Source organism: Chrysemys picta, chromosome 2, assembly GCF_011386835.1.
Source record: "Chrysemys picta bellii isolate R12L10 chromosome 2, ASM1138683v2, whole genome shotgun sequence".
In the NCBI taxonomy this organism is placed as follows: domain Eukaryota; kingdom Metazoa; phylum Chordata; order Testudines; family Emydidae; genus Chrysemys; species Chrysemys picta.
In genome coordinates, this window is record NC_088792.1 from 93,787,846 (window position 1) to 93,810,609 (window position 22,764).

Here is a 22,764-nt window from a genome sequence, read left to right on the forward strand (position 1 = left end):
AGAGTCCAGAGAAGAGCAACAAAAATGATTAAAGGTCTAGAAAACATGACCTATGAGGGAAGATTTAAAAAATGGGGTTTGTTTAGTCTGGAAAAGAGAAGACTGAGAGGGGACATAACAGTTTTCAAGTATGTAAAAGGTTGTTACAAGGAGGAGGAAGAAAAAATGTTTTTCTTAACCTTTGAGGATAGGACAAGAAGCAATGGGTTTAAATTGCAGCAAGGGAGGTTTAGGGTGGACATTAGGAAAAACTTCCTAACTGTCAGGGTGGTTAAGCACTGGAATAAGTTGCCTAGGGAGGTTGTGGAATCTCCATCATTGGAATTTTTAAGAGCAGGTTAGACAAACACCTCAGGATAAGAAGGCATAAAGGTGATGTAATACCACCTTTGCTCTGCCCCGAAGCCCCAGGTTCTGCTCTTTGCACAGGTCAATCAGATCCAAAGATTTGGACTGTAATTTGTTATTTCAATGCTGTTGCCAACTAAAAAACAACAGGCCTATTAACCTCAAATAGTTCACCAAGATTTGCAAATGTTTCATTCAAAAAGTCCTGCAGTGAAAAGTGAGCCCACTTCTCAGTGAAAAATGAGCCCATTCCAAGCTTTCTCCACTACTAGGCTCTCAGCAGGGCCGGCTCCAGGCACCAGCTTCTCAAGCAGGTGCTTGGGGCGGCCGCTCCGGAGAGGGGCGGCAGGTCCAGGTATTCGGCGGCAATTCGGCGGACGGTCCCTCACTCCGGCTCGGAGTGAAGGACCTCCCGCCGAATTGCTGCCGCAGATCGCGATCGCGGCTTTTTTTTTTTTTTTTTTGGTTTTGGCTGCTTGGGGCGGCCAAAACCCTGGAGCCAGCCCTGGCTCTGAGATGGTACTTTTATGTGACTAGCTATTTGTATTGTTAGCCAAACAAGAATGTCTGCTGCAAAGGAGACTCACTTCTAGCAGGAGTCTGTTTTAACTTGGAAAGAGAGATGCTTGTCTATTGCCTCAGCTGTCTATTACGGTTATGAAAAATAGATGAGGCCTGTGATATCTAATACGACTTTAACACTCTCACAGCCCTCACTGCATGGCCAACAGCAACATTTGATAATATTGTGCTGTATTACAACTAGGGCTGGACTGGTGTTCAAATCCCCCACCCCCTGTAGGGTACCTCACATATATTCTCTGGTTAACCAGGGCCACCATACTGAAGGCCATCACAGTAGGCAGTAATGCCCTTGAAAGCAATACTCCTAACAGTGGCTTTGCCATAGTGTCCAGTCAACTTTATCTGACCCAGAAACACTGCCATGGAAAATAACCTTCAGGCAGTGACCAGAATTGAATATGCTGCTACAACCAGTCTGGAGGATAGGTCAGACATTCCAATAGCTGATCTGCCTATGGTTCAAGGGCATGTGTTTCTAATACAAGAAGGAGTGCAAATGTTTCTAAACCCGTAAATCCATCACTAAACTTTAGTATGTGATGATTAATAGCAGCCACTGTTTTTACTGCTGTCTTGCACACCTCACCTATATGAGAGTTTCAGCACAAAACTAAATGACACAAAGATTGCTAGGCTGATTCCATTTTTAATGTGAAGCCCAATAAACTTTTCACCTGTTCTGGGCATTTTAATGTCTTGTAATTATAGCCAAGTATATAACCTTTTGCTCCACTATCTGAGATGCGCTAAGCTTTAAAAACATGGGAAATTGAACCGTCCTGTGACAACTGATAAAATGCACTAAGGCAATAACTCCAGCATGAGCCACTCAGTTTGCACCTGGGGCCAGATTTTTAAAAGGTAGCTAGGCATTACTCCTAGTAGGTGCCTAACGCCCATTCAAAGCCATGGAATAGGCACCTAAAAATCTGGCAGTTGGTCCTTATTGAAGCAAATTCCTATAGAGCAGAGATGGGCAAACTGCAGCCCGTGGGACCCTCCTGTCTGGCCCTTGAGCTCCCGGCTGGGGAGCCTAGCCCCCGGACTCTCCCCTGCTGTCCCCCCTCCCCCCGCAGCCTCAGCTCGCCATGCTGCCAGCACTCTAGGCGGCGGGGCTGAGAGCTCCTGCTAGGCAGCATGGCTGCGAGAGCCGTCAGCCTTCCCCAGTGCTCTAGACCGCATAGTGGTGTGGCTGGCTCTGGCTAGGCGGCATGGCTGCTGGTCCTGGTGCTCTGAGCAGCATGGTAAGGGGGTAGGGGGGGGGAGGGTTCGATAAGGGGCAGGGGATCTCGGGGGGAAGTCAGGGGGTGGGGGTGTGGATAGGGGTCAGGGCAGTCAGGAGACAAGGAGCTGGGGGGGGGGGGGTTGGATGGGTCAGAGGTTCTGAGGGGGGCAGGAAGTGGGAGGGGGCGGATAGGGGGCAGGGGCCAGGCTGTTTGGGGAGGCATAGGTTTCCCTACCTGGCCCTCCATACAGTTTTGGAACCCCGATGTGGCCCTCAGGCCAAAAAGTTTACCCACCCCTGCTATAGAGACAAGAGGAATTTGGCCTGAGTTAAGGATCAAATATAAACTAAGTAAAGACCACAGAACTTGGCCCCATATAGGGCAGGACCCTAAGGCCACTGCACAGAACGGGAGTCTTGCCACTGACAAGTGGCAATTCAGAACTATTCACTCTCACCAGAGGAGATGGCTGCTAACAGTTAATATTCATGCCAGGCAGTGACTGCTGGGAGATCTGCCATGGCCTGTTGCAGCTGCAGCACTAGAAGCATTTGCGCACTGTGGCAGCTAGCCCTACTCGGGGGCAACGCTGGAAATATTTGCTGGTATTTTACTTCTTGTGGATTTTTGAAAGCCAAGAAACCAGCAAAGAGAAAGTTGCTATAAATCATTTTTTTAAAATACCGAACTACATTCTCTCGGAGCATTTTACGGATATGGAGTAAGATAATTCCATGTGGCCAGCTCCCTGGATGTCAAACACGAAATGAGGTGGAAGGCTTCTTGTGCCCCCTTCACATTGTGCATCCATGTGGCAGTGGAGAGCAAACTGGCCCTAACTGAGTAGCTTAATATACTAGGGCCTGATCCTGCAAAAACTCATGCACGTGCTTAACTTTAAGCATGTAGTAGTGAAGCACACATGTAAGGGTATGTCTTCACTGTAGCTGGGAGGTGTAATTCCTAGCTCGGGTAGACATACACCCATGAGCTGTGCTTGAGCCAGTGCACTAAAATAGCAGTGGCCATGGTAGCATGGGCATTGGCTCAGGCTAGGTGCCTGAGTACATACCCAGCGCTCAGGCGGGTTTGTACTCAGGTGGCTAATTTGAGCCTCTGCCTGTGGTGCCATACACATTTTTAGTGTGCTAGCTCTACACTTCCCAGCTGCTGTGTATACAGACCCAGTCTTTGCAGGATCGGGGCCTCAATGAACAACATACAGATGAACAAGTGAAGGAAAGCAGCAAATTGACAGTGAAGGTTTCCAACTACAGCATACAACACCGTACAACTGAAATGGAACTCTTTGGGGGCTACAGGGCACCATGCAGGCACATGGCACTCTGAACTACATGGGAAAGCAGAGAAACTTTGGCCAAGGACGCAACCAGAACCAACCTCTGTTTATAATCTGTCCTCCAAACACAAGGGAACGCAATGTACTCATCTTAGAAGGATGAAGGGCTGACAGCCCCTCTTGAGATTTGAACTTGTGGGTCCAGGAAGTTTGAAGCACGAGTCTTTGAAAACCTAAACAACTTTGCCCCTCTTTTCCCACATTTTTTTTTTACCTGACTAGGATGGAATCCATCAGCCGGTTCTATCAGCTGCCAGCTTTCTCCTCCTAGTTTGTGCCACTCATCAACAACTGTAAATCACATAATCACAAAGGATTAAACACACACACACACACACATCACATCCCCTTCATGCCACATCAGAGAGAGTATTTTTAGCAGACAACTGCTGTGCATAAAGATTATGCTAATTTATGAAATAGTGCCAGAGCCAATACCGCATTCAATCCCCTTTCCGTAGGGTAGTATTTAAGCCTTTACTTTTTTATCCAATGTATTTATACAGGGAAGTTCTTTGAACATAAATGATTGTAAAACAATTAACTTTGCCTTCCAACTAAGAATGCTGCTGCAGTGAGCGACACTATGAAATATTAAACACTGATATAATACTTCCCCATTTTACATTTCAGTAGCATCTTCAGCAAAGCCAAAAATAAAACACTTCTGCTTGGAAAAAGAGCTTGTACCAGTAGACAGTTGGGTTGATGTCTTCAGGAACAGAATGTCATTTTCAGTTACTTTTCTTGCGAGTGGCCCTTTTCGACTCTGACAAATAACCTTTCTGAATTATATAAGCATTGCATTCAAGGCAAATGATGTTGTTCAGTAAGCCCCAGAGTCATGGAAGGAATAAAAAGCTTGCTTTCTTGAAAAGGGTTGAATGGCGAGCATGCATCGGACCAGTGGAAACAGCCTTAGCCGGCTTCTAATTCAATAATTTATTTTATAATGATGGATTGAGAATTCTTAATGTTGTTATGCACATATTCCATCATGAGAGAACATGCTCTCTTCCTCCATCTCCTTTTGAAAACAGCATTTCTGCTCGGCTAAACAATCTGCCCTAGAATCACTGCTGTTGCACCCGGGGCCCAATTTGGATTTTTTCTGATTTATCTGTAGAATCAGACCCACAATATTGATTTAAAGAGACAAAGAATAAGTGATTCAAAACAGATAGATTTTAAAAAAATATTGCTTATTTGTAACACACCATTCATTCTGGATCTTCCTTGTACATTACACCAAAAAAAAAAAAATCATGGTGCTCAAAGGCCTTTTTAAATTAGGCAATTATATTATTTAAACAAATTTACTCATGAGATACACACTGCATTTTCATAAGGGATCTGGGATGCAGCAGCAATACAATATTACTCAGACATACCTCAATTCTATATACTTTAATCCAGGACACTTGATCTAAAGTAAGACAACACTGAGCTATTACAATTATTTTAGGTCATCACATAGGCAAGAAAGAGTAGGCGAGGTATAATTCAAGGATGCAAAGGGATGATGCCTTTTGGTCTGTATGCCCGTTTAGTATCTTTTTTTATGCATTAAGGATATTTTAAAAATTGCCTTTGGGAGGCATAAGCATGGACCAATCCTAGGAAGCGTAATACTGTGCGAATTTTGGATTGAAGGTACCATATCATTTTGGGATTCAAGTTAGTGTTTGAGCAGAAACATGTTTCATTCTTTTCCTGGGCAAGGAAGTGAGTTAATCTAGGTTTACATCAAAGTGGGTAGGGGAGAGATTGGGCTTCAGAAGCTATTGGACAGGTTCTCAACTGGTGTAAACCAGTGCCGTGCCACTAATCTCCATGGAGCTCTGCTGTTTTACACCAGTTGAGGATCTGCTCGGATATATTTAATGGCTACATTTAGCATCTCTAGCCAATGATGCAGCAATAACTTTGCTTTGTAACTCGTTGGACCATTACACACACACCCCTCCTCCGGCAGTGCTACAGGGCTGTATCACACACTCTGTATCACACACAGACCAGTGGTTGTGGCACAAGATTTGTAGGCTACACTAGTGTTTAACTGGCAGACTCTGCCTGCCCTTGCCAGGTTGCACAGCAGGGAGAGAGGATGCAGGGAGCCCTTGCCCATTAGTTCATGGAGCAAATAGAATTGCACTAGCATGGTGCAGGGGAGTGTTGGTGCCACACCCCCCAAAGGCATCACAGACAAATGCCGTTAATATGTGTCCAGGCCTGCAGGGCTCCCTCCATAAACTCCCAGGACCTGTGAAGCTGAGAAGCTCAGTGAGCATCATCTCACGGAGTTTCCTGGCAATTTTGTCTGGCCTCTCTCCACAGGACAGGATGATCCAGCCCTTAATAATTTTCACTTCACCTTTTTTTTCTACTCCTACTTTAAATAAGCCTATAGACCAATTTCTGACTGATAGTCGCCCCTACTAGAAAAGCCACAATACTGGCAATACTGTCTGGAAGTTGTACTTCACTGTCTGTCTATTTCACAACCCGTGCACAGCCCCTGAGCCACAGGTGCCCTGGTATCCTGGCTCTGCGGTCACAGAGGGGCATCCCATTGTTTCAAAACCTCTGGCTTCTGACCCAAAAGTGGATCCTGAGTCCCAGTTCTTGCCTCATGGCTCAGACTGGTGGCATGGGACTGATGGTATGACTACACGGCAGTCCTCAGGTGTGACTGTAGCTTATCTAGATATACTCGAGCTAGACTTAATCTAGCTAGCTTGAGTAATGGGGCAATGAAGCTGTGGCATCACGCACTTCCGCACAGGTTAGCCACATGAGTCATTACCCAGGGTTGTGTAGCCTGTGCGGAAGTGCTCTCTGCCACAGCTTCACTGCTCCTGGGCCAGCGCTAGTTTGATTAAAGTTAGTGTGGGTCTATCTACGTGCACTGCAACCACACCCTGTGATTGCTGTGTAGACATGCCCATACATTGTCACAATACTAACATACTTGAATACTGTTTTATCATCAACAACACAGTGACTCATTTTGGTAACCACCTAGTTTTGTGCCTGAATTTGGCCCAATCACACTACTTAGTAGGTTAGGATTTGTGTGTGTGTGCGGTTTGTTTTACTTTATAGACCTAATACTGTTCTTAATCAAGAAATAGTGACAGTTTGAACCCAATTACACCAGGTCTGAATTTGGTCCAATGTATTTCACTTTAAAAACTGTCATAGACTAGGCCTTGTCTGAGTATGCCCAAAGGCTCGATGAACGCAGACATCTGGTCTGTGGGTGCCTATTGCCTTTCTAAGAGCTAGAGCCAATTTATATGCACATTTTAAAAAATTATATGGTTCTCCGCATTAGATGAACTAATAAATTCTTCAGCCAAAGTTAACATCTCAACTTGCATGCCCACTTAAGTAGCACTGTGGGGATTAAAATATGGAAAAACCAATAGCACCCAAATTTCACCCTGAGCAAGCAATGCTGGGCATTACCATCTACGTAGTTATAGACTGTTCTCAACACAATTTTTAAATTATAAAATACAACCATTGTTAAATATTGAATGTCTCGATATTCTAGGAGAGATTTGCACCCACTTCAGCGAAAGTAAAAAGTAGGTCAGTGCCCATCACTGTTATGAAGCAGGCTGCTTAAGGGAACTCGGGAATCGACAGTTTTACCAAGTGGAAGCCAATATTACTGTGTACACGTATAGGGTGTAGAACACTTTCTAAAATTTCAGAGTAGCAGCCGTGTTAATCTGTATCCGCAAAAAGAAGAACAGGAGGACTTGTGGCACCTTAGAGACTAACAAATTTATTAGAGCATAAGCTTTCGTGGACTACAGCCCACTTCTTCGGATGCATATAGAATGGAACATATATTGAGGAGATATATATATACACACACATACAGAGAGCATAAACAGGTGGGAGTTGTCTTACCACCTCTGAGAGGCCAATTAATTAAGAGAGAAAAAACTTTTGAAGTGATAATCAAGCTAGCCCAGACTGGGCTAGCTTGATTATCACTTCAAAAGTTTTTTTTCTCTTAATTAATTGGCCTCTCAGAGGTGGTAAGACAACTCCCACCTGTTTATGCTCTCTGTATGTGTGTGTATATATATATCTCCTCAATATATGTTCCATTCTATATGCATCCGAAGAAGTGGGCTGTAGTCCACGAAAGCTTATGCTCTAATAAATTTGTTAGTCTCTAAGGTGCCACAAGTCCTCCTACTTTCTAAAATGTATTTCCAAGATAAAATTGGTATGTGTTGTGGCTGATTTTGTTTACCTAGTTTATTGGATGTAGTATTATAAAGTACAGTTCATTTTGTTGTAATCCTTCTTTTCATTAAACCAAATAAATTAGACAGGGAGTAATTTAACTTCTTCGAGTGATTGTTCATATCCATTCCAATTAGGTGTGTGCGTGCCACGTGCACAGTCGTCGGAAAGTTTTTTCCCTAGCAGCACCTGTTGGGTCGGCTTTGTAGCCTGCTGGAGTGGTGCCTCAATGGCGCTCAATATATGACCCTGCCGACCCGGCACGTCCTCAGTTCCTTCTTATTGCCAGTGATGGTTGTTGGAACTGCAGTGACTTGCTTGCTTAGCAAGCTCTCCTCGTTTTTCCCTCGCCTTTCAATTTAGTGTAGTTTACAGTTATTTCTAGTCTAGTTAAATTCTGTTTAAGTGGTTTTCTGTTGTTACAGCAGATAGCTGTTGGGAGTGGGGGGTTTCCCCTCCATCCCGACCGCATTCCCCCTTGGGGACTCGGGGTATGCCTAAGTCCCAAGGATTCAAACCCTGCAAGTCCTGCAAGAAGCTGATGCCAATGGGCAACCCCCACAACGCTTGCTTAAAGTGTCTGCTGGAAGCTCACCAACCAGACAAGTGCAGGATTTTTAAAGGGTTTCGCCCTAGGACCAAAAAGGAGCAGGACTTCCGCCTAAAGCAGCTCCTTATGGAGGCAGCACTTAGACCGCAACCCACATTGGCGTGGCAAGACCCGACACTGAGCTCATTGGTGCACAGTGACCTGGCAGCAGTGGTAGAAACAGCACCGCGGAAGGACTCTGGGAGAGACCCACAGCACTGCTGCTCCCCGGCACCGAAACCGGCAGGATCGACCTGGCACCGGTCCCATTACCAGGAGCAGAAGTGGCACCGGAAGAAGGGGAGGAGTGGATCTCCAACCCAGAGGAGCTGGCCAATGAGGCGCATCCCAGAGAGGAGCACCCAGTGCTGAAAACTTTGGAGCTGGCACCGTTGACTTCGGCCCCACAAGGGGGACCGAGACCGATAGCATTGGACTCCCTGAGCCAGGTCATTGAGGAGGTGGAACTACCATCCTCCCCAGACACTTTTGAGGCCGCGAGGGACCTCATCGTCATGATGGCGCTGTGGTCCCCAGCGCTTGGTGCCAAGCCTCCAGTACCGCAAAGTGTGGCACCGTCTTGAGGCAAACTGGTGAGGCTTCGTCCCTCAGCACCGCTGGCAGAGTCCTGGCGCCACTCAGACTCATGGCGTTGCTCGGACTCACGGTGCCGCTCGGACCCACAGCATTGCTCCAGGTCGCGCCAGTGCTCTCGATCGTGACACTGATCCTCACGTCCAGCACTGGTCCATGTCCGCACACAGACCCCACTTATAGTACCGCTCCAGGTCATGGCACTGCTTCCCAGCCTCGTGCCACTGCTCCCCAGTCCAGCTCCACTTGGCACCACCCTGGCCATCGTGGTCCCAGTCTTTGAATTCGGAGATGAGGTCTAGATACTCAGAGTGGGGCCGGCATCAGTTGGGCTGTGGAAGGTCTGATGTGGGGGCAGGGCCATAGCCTGTGCAGTGGCAGGGACCAATGCAGTGGCCATTTTGGATCTCGTGGGCGTACCACCAGGCCGAGGGCACCAATCCAAAGGTTCCTGTTCGGCGACATCTGAACCAAGGGTGCCGGAGGCATCAGCCAGTTGCCCCACCCCTCTGGGTGTTGAGGAGGTACCGATCGCACTACCTCCCCTGGAACCAACCCCAGTTCCTAAGCCTGATACAGGTGTGGTTGGCCCCAAAATTGAGGGACAGGAGGCCCCTGGGAACCAAGAGGGCCAGGAGGACCCTGTTCTCCCATTACCCTCCTCATCGTCCTCCCTGGACAAGGCGGTTGTGGGCACCTCCAACTCTGGACCACCCTCCATAGACAGCTGTGCCCACCAGGACCTCCTTCGCAGGGTGGCGTGAAATAGGGGCCTGCAGGCTGAGGAGGTGGTAGAGTCAGAGGACCCGATGGTTGACATCTTGGCCCTGGAAGGTCCGTCGAGGGTGGCTCTACCCCTCATCAAAATTACACAAGCCAATGCTAAGACCATTTGGCAGACTCTGGCCTCCATCCCTTTCACCATGAAGGGTGTGGAGAGAAAGTATTTCATCCCCTCTGAGGGAAACGAATACCTCTTCACACACCCGCAGCCTTGCTCATTGGTGGTGGCTGCGGTAAATAAGAAGGAGAGACAGGGACAACGACCCCTAGTGCCTAAGTCTAAGGATGCCAAGCGCCTGGATTTATTTGGGCGCAAAGTGTATTCCACGGGGGGGAGGGAGGGGGTGTTACAATTCAGGATTGCCAACCAGCAGGCAATTTTGAGTAGATACAGCTTCAACGCCTGGAACTCGATGCTCACGTTTAAGGAGCTGGTGCCAACTGAGTCCAGCAAGGAGTTTGACGCAATAGTGGAGGAGGGCAAGGCGGTGGCACGGACCTCATTACAGGCCTCACTGGATGCTGCGGACTCAGCGGCGTGCACCTTGTCCCGGTATTGCCGTGAGGCGTAGCTCCCGGCTGCAGGCTCCGGGACTCCCGCCTGAGGTTCAGCAGACCATGCAGGACCTGCCTTATGATGGGGCAGGTCTGTTTGCAGAGCAGACTGACTCCAGGCTGCATAGCCCAAAAAGACTACAGGGCTATCATGAAATCCTTGGGTATGCACACCCCAGCAACCCAACGTAATCATTTCAAGCCTCAGCAACATTGCAGTGCTCCTACCCTCCTTGGCCGAGGCAGGACTTTTATAGAAGGGGCAGGAATGGCAGGTGCAAGCCTTCCCACCCCCCGCCTGGGCAGGGCCAAGTCCTGACTAAACCATCGTCAGGTTCAAAGTAGGCCTTTTGAAGGTGCACCAGCCTCAATTCCGGATCCTTCCCCATCTTTCTTAAATCATCTGTCCCACTTCAACCGTGCTTGGTCCCAAATAACTTCGAACTGCTGGGTTCTCCATACGGTAGAAGTGGGATATTCTCTCCAATTCTGCTCCCCCCCTCCCTCCCCCCCTTCCCCGTCCCTCTTCAGGAACCCTTCTCACGAGCAGCTCCTTATCCAGGAGGTGTGTGTGCTCCTCGCCATGGGAGTGGTGGAGGAGGTTTCTCAGGAGCTCAGGGACAAGGGATTCTATTCCCGATACTTCCTAATCCCCAAAACCAAGGTGGAGTCTCAAGTTCAATTGGTCAGATCCACTTTCGAGAGACTGGGTCTCCTCCTCAATGTGAACAAGTCAACCTTATCACCGACCCACAGAATAGAGTTCATCGGGGCGGTGTTGGACTCGGTTCAGGCAAGAGCACTTTTGCCGGAGTCCCAATTCCAAGCCAAGATGTACATCATTCAAGGCCTCAGGCAGTACCCGACCACTACAACAAGGGTATGTCTGAGTCTCCTCAGCCACATGGCAACCTGCACGTACATGACCCGGCATGCCAGACTGAGGCTCGGGCTATTCCAGGTGGGGATGCTGGGGATGCGACAGCCTGAATTCAGTGGTCATGGTGCCGGAGCAAGTACTCAAGTCCCTCCAATGGTGACTTGACCCTCGGGCAGCGTGCGAAGGAGTCCCCTTCAACAGCCCTCAGCCCTCCTTGTCCCTGGTAATGGACGCGTCAGCTCTGGGATGGGGTGCGCATTTGGGAGACCTCCAAACGCAGGGCCTTTGGTTGCAGGATGAGCTCTCCCTCCATATCAGCATCAAGGAGCTCAGAGCAGTACGACTAGCATGCCAGACCTTTCAGGTCCGACTACAAGGTCAGTGCATAGCAGTTTTGACGGACAACACCACTGCCATGTTTTACATCAACAAGCATTGTGGAGCCCTGGTCCTCAACAAGCAGTGTGGAGCCCTGGTCCTCTCCCTTATGTCGGGAAGCCCTCCTGCTGTGGTAGTTCTGCATAGCCCACTCCAGTAGCGTCCTATTTCCCAGTAATGCAGAACAAACTAGTCAACCACCTCAGCAGATCCTTCTGCAATCACGAGTGGTCCATCCGGCCGGATGTCATACACTTCCTCTTCCAAAGGTGGGGGTTTCCCCAGGTCAAGCTGTTCGCTACCCAGAACAACAGGAAGTGCCCAATGTTCTGCTTCTTCCAGAAACACAGCCCAGGCTCACTCACGGACGCATTCCTGCTACCCTGGGGAGGCCACCTGCTCTACACCTTTCTCCCATTCCCTCTCATGCACAAGGTGCTTCTCAAGGTCCGCAGGGATGGGGCAGAGATAATTCTGGTGGCACCAGCGTGGCCTCGACAGCACTAGTACAGCACACTCGTGGAACTGTCAGTGGACGCCCCAATCACTCCTCCCCAAACTGATCACTCAGGACCATCGTCATCTTCATCACCCCGACCTATGGTCCCTCCACCTCATGGCTTGGAAGCTTCATGGCTGAACCCCAGGAAGCTTCTGTGCTCGGAACAGGGGTAAGGGAGGTCCTACTTGGCAGCAGGAAGCCCTCCACTAGGGCCACATATCTGGCAAAGGGGAAAAGGCTTACTTGTTGGTGTGCCCAGCATTGTACACCCCCTCTTCAGGCACCTGTACCTCTCATCTTAGAGTACCTTCTGCACTGGAAACAGCAAGGCCTGGCAGCATCCTCCATAAAGGTACACCTCACTGCTGTCTCAGCCTTCCACCCGGGAGTGTCTGGACGCACCGCTTCACCAAAACTATGGTTGGCTGGTTCCTCAAGGGTCTGGAATGGCTATATCCCCAGATCAGACAGCCTGTTCCCACATGGGACCTTAACCTGGTCCTCTCCAGGCTAATTAGGCCCCCATATCTATACAGAATGTTATGTGAGGTATCAAATGAAAACATACAGGTCATCATAATCATTGTTTGATGTATGTACGGGAAATTATGTATGTTCTAAAAACATGCTCAAACCATGTAACCAAGCAGGGCTGGTAAACAAATTTGTCCCAGACAAAGGCGTGTTGATTTGCATGTCTGCCTAAGTCTGGAATGTAAATGACGCAGGGCAGGCCAAAGCCAATGGGAATTACATTTGCATCTGAAAGTTAACAGGAGAAGCAAATTAACAAACAAGAATATTTTTCAAAGGATTACTGGACAATAAGAAGAGGGGAAAGAAGACATTGTGGTTATCCATCACTGAGGGAACAAAGAGATCAGTGCCTTTTGTATCCATGAATGGTGGATCCCCAGCCATGTGGGCTGGTGATGTTGAGAGGTGGCTTTAGGTGAGAAACTTCCTTCGACAAGGATTGTAGCCAGTTAAGTTTTACGCATGTTATACTTTTGTTTTATCTGTAGCCATTTTCTGTTTCTATTACCTTTGTTTAGCATCACTTAAATCTCTGCTCTTTTTTAAATAAACCTATTCTTGGTTTTCCTATAAGTTCATCTCAGTGCAATATATTAATGGGAGATTCTTCAGCTGAGCTAACAGGCTGGTGTATACACGGTCTCTTTGAGACAGCAGACTTGGTCGTCTCTGTGAGTGTCCAATGACAGGGGCTAGGAATGTAGGGGAATGCTTTTTAAGGAGGTTTGGGGATTGGAGTACACCTGAGCTTAACCTGCAAGGCAGAGTAAAGACAGGCAGACCGTCTGAGGAGAATGTCTGGAAGCCTAACAGAAGGGAGCGTGTGGCATTCTGTATCTCAAAGCAACCCCCTGCAACTCCCCTATTCATCCCTGTCATATAATTATGATACATTTCATACAAAGCATGCCATGTAAGATAACATATGAAAACTCATGATCTGCTGAAATGCATTGTTCTGTACAAATATGCATAAAGTTAGTGTGTTAGTGAAGTTATGAGATTTTTGCTCTATGGTTGTTACTGAAATATGTTGCAAGTTTGAGAGTTGCTACTGCTAGTTCCCAGCAACAACAAGGGTGGTGACCCACTACCAGGAGGTTGTTAAGTGACCATTAATCAACAGGGAAGTTGTAAACAAGGGATTTACAATGCTGTATGAGAGCTATACGAACATCACACAATGGGGGATTGCTCAACACTGTGACTCAGCAAAGCCCACCAGGACATGTCTGGGCTAGTGTTTTCCAGGCATGTGGACTGAGGATATAAAATAGGGGACAGTGGCATCATGCTTTGGCCCTTCTCTCCCCCACCTACACTGGAAGCAATAAGAACACTGGGAAGACAAAGACTTGAACTGAGGAGACTGTTCCCAAGCTTAAAGGGGAAGCCTGTTTGTTAAGAACTGTTACATCATGTGGGGGGAGAAAATTGCTTGATCCAAATATTGCTTAGTCTATTAAGGCTTAAGATTTAGATTGTGCGCTTACCTATTATTTTCTTTGGTAACTATCTCTGACCTTTTGTGACTACCACTTATAATCACTTAAAATCTATTTTTCTGTAGTTAATAAATATTTTACCTAAAACAGTGTGTTTTGATTGAAGTGCTTGGGAAATCTCAGCTCAGTTTACAAAAGCTAGTGTGTGTCCTCTTCACATTGAGGGATAGGCAGACTGGGTAATAAACGTACACTGGCCAGGGCAAGATAGTTTATTCTGGGAGTACAATGCTGGGGGCTTGGGAGATTTGCTGGTGCCTTTCACTGTGTGATTCGTGGGTGGCTCAGGGAGCATTCATGCATTCTATCTGGGTGTGGGGCTCCACATGCTGTTGTACTGAATGATAACAGTGCCTGGAGGGGTTTGCTGCTTGTCACAAGCAAAGCATTGTGAGAGAAAGCCCAGGCTGGATAGTTACGGAGTCAATGCGGTACCCCAGATCTGGGTTGTACCCCAGGGATCCCATCACAGAGTGTGAGGGAGCTGACACACAGTTTAGCTCCAACAAGTCCCTTTCTCAATGGGGCCGACGGGTAACAAGGTGACTCACAGTCCTGAATCCTCTGAGAAAGCATCATGGTATGTCTACACTGAAATCAGAGATGTGACAGCAGCGTTTGTAGAATTCCTGAGCTAGTTTTGATCCAGCTAACTTGAACAACAATAGCAGTGAAGCCGTGGGAGCACAGGCTAGCCACTCGAACACATACTCAGGGTCCCGGGTGGGCTTAAAATCAATGGGAGTTAGGTGCCGAAATACCTTTGAGGATCTGAGCCTTAGATACTTTTGAAAATCCCACCCATATTTTCAAAAGAGCTCAGCACCTACAATCAGGGCAAGATCTTCCAAAGTGATCAGCTCCTATTTAAGCACCAAAATAAATTAGATGCTGAACTCTTTCAAAATCTGGCCCTGTGCTCATATAAAAATACCATAGGTGGTAAGATTAGCTTGTGAAAACACTTTACTTTGGAGAGTACAGTCTGTGTTATTTAGGAGACGAAAGCTGGTTGAAAAAGACAATTTTATTGAGGAGTTGTGCATCCCAGAGAATGCAATGAAAAGCCTGTCAAGCAATATAATATTTTATAATTCATGATGGCCATCTGTGCAATCTCAGGCGTACAGAGACAATGATAAACTCCAACCTAGAAAATCTAGTGTACCACAGTATAAACAGCAATATTTTTTTATTAGAATCATCTGGCCCGGCAGCCAACTCCATGGAGGGTTTTTTTTTTTTTTTGGTTAAAAATGATTGTGTAGGTTTTTAATAAAGCATTACATCAGGATATTTTAAAAACAGAAATGCTATTTCTACAATATGTAACCACAATAGAGAAGAAATATTAAACTGAGAAGGAAAGTCAGTGGGGAGGGCAGAGGATTGGAAAGCTGGAAAACTTCAGTTTCCTTGCCAGCCTTACAGTACCTCTAATCACTGGAGGAAGTTTGGCCTTAAAGTTGAGGGGGACAAGCAGCTAATTGTACACACGCCTCTCGCTGCTGCTGCCCCTCTGGTGCTCCCCTCAAGTTCCCCTGATCCCAACAGAAGGGGAATGCCTCCTCCCCCCCTCCATCCTGTATTTATGCCCAGGCCCCCAACAGCTTTTGGGAGCTTGGGTAAATGCTTACTTTCTCGGAGCCTTAGTTTCTTCATTATTAAAACAAATATGCAGACACTCGGCTTGAAGAACCTCTGTTATTACTATTAGATATGTACAAAAATGAAAAATGGGCCTCTCTCCAAGGGCTGAGATGCAAATGCCATACATTACAAAATTCGATCACTTGCAGAGCACCAAACTTCCCTCTCCTCCCCGCGTTTGATTCCTCTCCAAAGCTCACCTCTGTAGCAGCCTGCATAGATAGATGTGTCCTGCAGCATTCCCTGCAAGTCAATAGACTTGGAATACTTCAGACCTGGGGTAGAAGCCTGCTCCTGGACTGAGAGATCCTCACAGAGAATGCTCTCTCATCACCCAGTTAATGGTCAGTAGCCTCTGCTTGCCTGCTGTACCTCACAGATGTGCTGTAATGCTTAATTTATTATTGTGTGTAAATCACTTTGAGATGTTTGGATGGAAAGTGCTGCTTACTCTAAGTGCAATTCTAGCTGTTCAGAATGCTGCAGGCTGAATGCTATTTCCCCCGTGTGGGACCTCTCAGGCTCCTCTGAGAGTTTCATAATGCCCCCATATTTTATACCCCCGCAACACACACATCACACTAAGGCAGTGGAACTGGGATGAGGAACTAAGAAGAGTCTCCTCATGTGACCATCAACCCTCTCACTAGGTCCATGTTGGTTGAATGACTGTGCTGCTATTTTCACTGTACAGCACTAAAAATAAGAAGCATATTAAAGCTGTTTGTCCCGTTCTTATCTAAATGCTTGTTGAATAGTACAAAATGCAACTTACTTTTCCCCAGTGGGAAATCCATGTAGAAAATATCAAAATTGGCAAACTTCTCAGATCTCGCTATTTCTTTCAGGACATTGGAAAGCTGTAAAGCTCTCTGGAAAAAAACCAAGGAATTAATGAGATTTTCACTGCCACTGACACCACTTCACTTGGGTTCAGCTTTTGTAACCAATGGGTAGGGAGCAGCCGTCTGGGCTTCTCAGCTCTCTGAGCGGGGAGCTGGGATGGGAGGCAACTGGGCTCTAGCTGGAGCCCACCACCAGCCCTGGGCTTTCTTGTCAATTTTGGAGCTGTGAAATTGACAAGAATGACAGCCAACAGCCAATGTAAGTAACGCGGTGTCTACATGAACACTGCGTCACCCTAACTACATCAACATAAGCCCTACGCCTCTCGTGGCGGTGGAGTTATGATATCAGTGTAGTAGGGAATTTACATTGGGGGAGCAAGGCAGTAGTGTGTACACTGACATAGTTAGGCCGACAAGCTGCCTTACGTTGACCTAACTCTGTAGTGTAGATCATGGCTTAGAACCCTCATTTTGGAGGCCCTTTTCATCCCTCCTACAGTTTGCAGAGAATTGAAATTCCTTATATAGGCAAAGTTCTCTCCTTCCCTGTATATTGCCCATTCCCATGCTGCTGGTGCAGTACCTGCATCCATATCCCTGGCCAGATTCTGATCTCCCTTACCGCAGAGTAAATCCAGAGTAACTCCATTGACTTCAGTGGACTTCAACTAACTCATGTATCTCCAATGTGATTTCAACCACCATAATGGAGATCAGAATCTCATCATTTAATGTGCACAGTTTAGGCAAGAATGTACAAAGTTATTTTCAGACAAGAGCTCAGCATGTTGACCTGCAGACACATGAATAGTTCCTGGACAACAGATATGTACTGAGAGTTTGTATTGTCTTATAAAAAGGCATAGGCTCTGATTCTGCCAAGACTTCTGTGTGTTCTTAACTATGTGCATTGATAGTCAATGGTACTACTCACAGAACATCAAGGTAAGCACGTGTGTAAGTCTTTGCAAAATTGGGGCCATCATTATTGTCTAGTGAATAGAAACATTATCACAAATACACCCACAGCTGCCAGTCTGGACAAGCCACTGAGGGGAGAGAACCTCAAATATATTTGTACATTTAGAGAAAGTAAGGGGCTAACATTTTGTGGCACTCAGATGATTCATTTGCCAGTTGTAGGGTCAGGTTTCTAGGATAGTTTATAGAGAAACCTGCATTGGCAACGTTGTGTAGCCCTGCCCATTAAGATACTTTGGGCCAAATCCAGTTTTCAGGCACTCTTTGCTCAGGTAAATTGGCATTTAAGTCAATGGAATTTGCCTGAGTAAAGACCTTACACTTTGGCCCTTTAGGGCCTGCTCCTGCTCCCACTGAAATTAATGCAGTTGGATTTTGTCGTCGCAGTTACTTGTCCTCTTTGCCCCGTTCACTCACACGGATTCTGAGCAGGCATTTTTTCTTTTTATTAAATAAGCTCTCTTCTTAAAGAACAAGAGGTTACAATATGTATATTTGTGTCATAGTGCAATGGTAAATCATGTCCCATGTGAATAAGTCTGGGGCATATTGAGAACTAGAATCCAAATCTGAATTCCATTGTTTAACCCCAGATCCCAGACCTGAAGAGCCCTGAACTTTAGAGGTGTTTGAAATCCAGATATGCATTTTCTGGGCTTGCCTCCATCTCTATGAAAATAAAAATATTGACATCTTTCAGTTGGGACCCTATCTTCAAAGAAAACCAGGAGCACAATCCAACATACCCCCTTTAAAAAGGGGATGACCAAAAAGATTATTAAACTGCCTTCTTTAGACATACCTCTGAAGTGAGGTTCCGGAGGGTTTCGTTTGAAGACATCCACCCATTGCAGGGACTGATCTGCGTGATCAAACAAAATACTGTTTCAGTGATAGATAAGACAGGGGAAAAAGAGATATTTAAAGAGGAAAACCTGAAGAGGAAAATTTACCTGAAGACAATTTAGGAATGAATACATTTGTCCATATGTGATATCTTTATTTAGCTGACCTAGAAAAAAAAAAGTGTTTAGCTTTTCATATTTTAAGTCCAATGTTTCTTGTTTGAAACCCACTACTGTACCTGGTTACCAAGTCTTTGTACCATGTAGGCTACGAGGAACTGAAAGTTTACAGATCAGGCATCAAATCCTGCTCACTTTCATGAATAATCCCACTCAGTAGAACTACTCACATTGGTAAGGGGAATAGAAGCTTATTTTCCACCTTCAGGATTCAAGTAATTCCCACTAAAGTCAATGAGAGTTACTCATATCCTGCAAGACCCAGGATTTTGCCCCAGGTACAGTGACAGCAGCAGCAGCATGAACTTTCCGTAATGCCAGTTATCTCAGCCTCATTGTTCAAGAACTGTTTTCGTTCTCCCACATACCTATGCCTCCCCCTCCTTCCACAGGCAATTCAATCTCCATGCAAGCTTAGTCATATAATAGTCTGTTCAAATCTCCAGGGCGAATGACTGATGCTTTATCCATTACCGCTTCTTTCGCTCTCCAAACAAATTTAGCCCTTTCAAACCCAAAAGGAAGATTGAAGGCGACTGGGTACGCACTGTTTTCACGTTTACCATAGAAAGGTTATCTTTAAAAGGTAGAAACAATTTGCCTGTCATAGAAGGAAATATATACATCTGCGTGGGTGAGCGAATTCAAACACTAACTTAAACGCCAGGCAGACTTCCTCTGACATTCATCATGTCACACAATGGCCCTGCTTGCTCTGTGAACTGTAGGCTTTTTTTGGCTGCTTACTTCTCTGGTAGTCACTCACTAATTAAACTGATACCAAAATGCTAAACCTGACATCTGACGATCAGCTCTCTGCTACAAGGAAACACCTCTGGGATCAATATGCATTTGGCAAAGCAACACATTCATGTTAGTAAAAAAGATAAATGTTACAGGCACCTCTGTCTTAAAGGGAGAGCATTAATTTTTTTGTTAAGTACCCCCTTTAAGAAAGCATATTAGGATACTGGCAATGTGGAATAGAAAAGGAGATTGATCACTCTGTGGTGGGGTAAGAAAATATGTTCTTTTAAGGGTTAGAGTAGCACATGCTATATAGGGCAACCTTCTCAGGCTGTAATGACATGGCCAATAGTTCACAGGATGAATGTAGGAGAGAGATAAATCATAGAACAGGGGTCAGCAACGTTTGGCACACAGCTTGCCAGGGTAAGCACCCTGGCGGGCCGGGCCAGTTTATTTACCTGCTGATGCGGCACGTTCAGCCGATCGTGGCCCCCACTGGCTGTGGTTCACCGTCCTGGGCCAATGGGGGCAGTGGGAAGCTGCGGCCAGCACATCCCTCGCCCATGCCGCTTCCCGCCGCCCCCATTGGCCCGGGATGGCGAACCGTGGCCAGTGAGGGCCGCGATCGGCCGAACCTGCCGCATCATCAGGTAAATAAACTGGCCCGGCCCACCAGGGTGCTTACTCTGGCGAGTCACGTGCCAAACGTTGCTGACCCCTGCCATAGATTGTCAAAATCAGTTTCAGGTATTTTACATTGGTTTAGTAGTATGATCAACTCTTCTGCTATTGACTGGACCCAGCGACTACAACAGCCTTCCACTTATACTCAGAGCTAAGGCAATTACTCCTTCAGATCTAGTGATAGGGGTGTGTGCCTTAAGCCTTCGGTGCAAATAGTCCCAGATTTGATCCCTGGATGACTGATTGTGTGCATACACAGTTCCTTACACAGGCATTGGAGGAGAGTATGCTAAATGGTTTTGCAGTCTCACTCTCTCTCTCTTTGTACAAAACCTTTACATTTCTTAGTAACTTTGGGTAGGTGTGTATTTGGGGGTATTCCTGGGTGAACCCCAAAAAGCACATCCCAAGCAACATAACTCGTCTGCACATACAAAGAATTGTGAATTCCAGGGAGTTTCCCACTGGCCCATACATGTGCAGCCCTTCATGGCAATGCCCCCCTTCTTTGCTTGGCATAATATTAAGCCAATAAACAGGGTGTGCATTTATTATTATTATTAGTAGTAATAGTAATATTACCATAGGGTATAGGAGCCCCAGTCATGGCCCAGGACCCTACTGTTTTAGGCACTGTACAAACATAGAACAAAAATACAGGCCCCAAAGAGCTTCCCGTGGTCATGGGTGCAGCCTCACATGTGTTCTGAAACGAGAGGCTTCCAAGAACTGTCCTAAAGTGCCTTATTACAATTCCATGTTTAAAAAAAGCCCAAGCACATTTTGTTAATGTTGTGAACTTTGGGGTTGCACAGCTCCACTTTCACTGGGAGCTATTGGGCATGACTTTGTTTTTGCAAAATTTCATTGGTTGGGTTTGTTTTGCAAAACCTAGACACGGGCGTGTTCAAATCTGGGTCCAATTTTATCTAAACATCTAAAATTTGGATGCGGACAGATGTTCACGTAAATGACTCTGTTTCGCTCCAGGAACAACCGCCCCAAAACAAAGATCAGCCAGTCAGACTGCAGTTTTGGACAAACCAGGACAAATCCAACCCTGGTGTAATGCCACTCACCATTCCTAAAACCATCTTGTAATGTACATCAGTAGAGTTCAAGATTCATGCCTAGGAAATTAAAAACAAGGTCAGATATTTACCAAGAGGATGGTATCTGCTATGTAATTGATCCCACAGAAAGCGACCATCTACCAAGCCTGTTAAAATCACATGGCTGCTTTTAGGAAGTTGAGAGTTTAGATACTGCAGCGTCTGCATGACATTGGAGTGCATTTGGTTGGGTGTAGTCATGTGAGCCACTGTGTCAGGTCTCCTATATATGAAAGAATAGGAAAAAAGGTCAGATAGTTTACTGATTAATGTGCACACACACAAAAAAGACAGTGTTTAGCATGAAACAGCAGTGTTATTAGTCAGTGCTTCTCCATTTTGTAATAGCTGATTAAAGTGGAATGAAAAACAATGTTCTTTGGTTTGGTATCACTTATTTCCACAATCACAAATCATGTAAAAAGACCTCAACAAAACAAAAAACAAGCAAGTGCATGCTTTCTAATAAGCACAGAGCATGGCCTCCCTATATAAAAGGACCCAAGGCCTGATTCGCTTCTCTCTTACACTCATTTTATTGTGAGGTAACTCTACCGATTTCAACTGAGTTAATTTTTATGTACCCAGTGAGAGGGGAATTAGGATTATAGGGCAGACTAGACTATCGAAAGTGATCCCTTCTGGACTTAAAATCAATGAACCTATACCGTATCATCCAGTACCTTGATTCTAGTGGGATTATACTTTTCCTGGGGAACGCCAAGGAACATTAAAGTGCTGTAGGTAATGGTATTTGTGATTCAGCCTGGCATTTTATCCTCTAAATCAGTATTGAACCAGTATCCAGACATGGTGAGAGGGTCACTAATATTCTGCCTTAAGGTACAATTTTTTGGATCAGACACAAAACCAAGGTCCTGTCTGTTGTGGTCATTAAAGATTCCATGTCACTTTCCAAGAAAACAGCGATAGTAAGTACAGGGATGTACCTGTCAAATTCCAGTTTGGGTATCTACACACAACTGTGCTAAATTTCCCCCTGAAGTTTCATTTGGAGAAGGTATTCTTTCTTCACTTACTGTTCTAAATTGTTGCATTGTTTTGCTGTGTTTTGTTAAACAGCTGCTGTGTTTGACCCCAGAAGTGGATGAAATTATTTTTGAGTACATAAATAGCTTTAGGATGAAAGATGTGGTGTAAATTTAAGATACTTTTATGACAGTTGCATTGGATAACATCAGATATTTTCCAAACTACTGTGTGCATCTCGCATTCAATACATTGTTGTCTGGGTATAACAGACAGACATCATCTATAGCTGAGGCTTTCAAATCTTGTATGTCTTTTACCAGTGCTCCGAGGGAGAGTGGAAAACTGCTGATGTAGCAAATGTAGGAAATTAGATGCAGGAGCAGCAGACATTTCATTTTCCACAGAATAATTGCACAGGAACATTGTTAAAATACTGCGATTGTCAGTGAGACACAGCAACAAAGATTTAGGTTTTCATTGATCGGAGTCTCGGTCGTTAGTGAGAGCAGATTTACCTTTCCCCTATTCCATTCAGCAGTAAACAGCTTCGAAAAAACCCTGATGGCAAAATAAATTTGAATTCAAAAATGGGCTGCCTAGAGAACATCCC

At 45.9% G+C, this 22,764-nt stretch overlaps 1 protein-coding gene across 5 annotated transcripts in view; it reads right to left on the reverse strand.

The window, feature by feature from the left end:
- The window catches only part of AOAH (acyloxyacyl hydrolase), a 117,597-nt gene that overhangs the window by 7,630 nt on the left and 87,203 nt on the right, over positions 1-22,764 (reverse strand). For all 5 annotated transcript variants that reach the window (XM_065587204.1, XM_065587203.1, XM_065587205.1 and 2 more), the window contains 5 exons: positions 21,212-21,384; positions 18,544-18,602; positions 18,393-18,452; positions 16,537-16,633; positions 3,734-3,810 (listed from right to left, as the gene is read on the reverse strand). In XM_065587204.1, the coding sequence (XP_065443276.1) occupies positions 3,734-3,810; positions 16,537-16,633; positions 18,393-18,452; positions 18,544-18,602; positions 21,212-21,384 (466 nt within the window). The remainder of the gene's footprint in view (positions 1-3,733; positions 3,811-16,536; positions 16,634-18,392; positions 18,453-18,543; positions 18,603-21,211; positions 21,385-22,764) is intronic.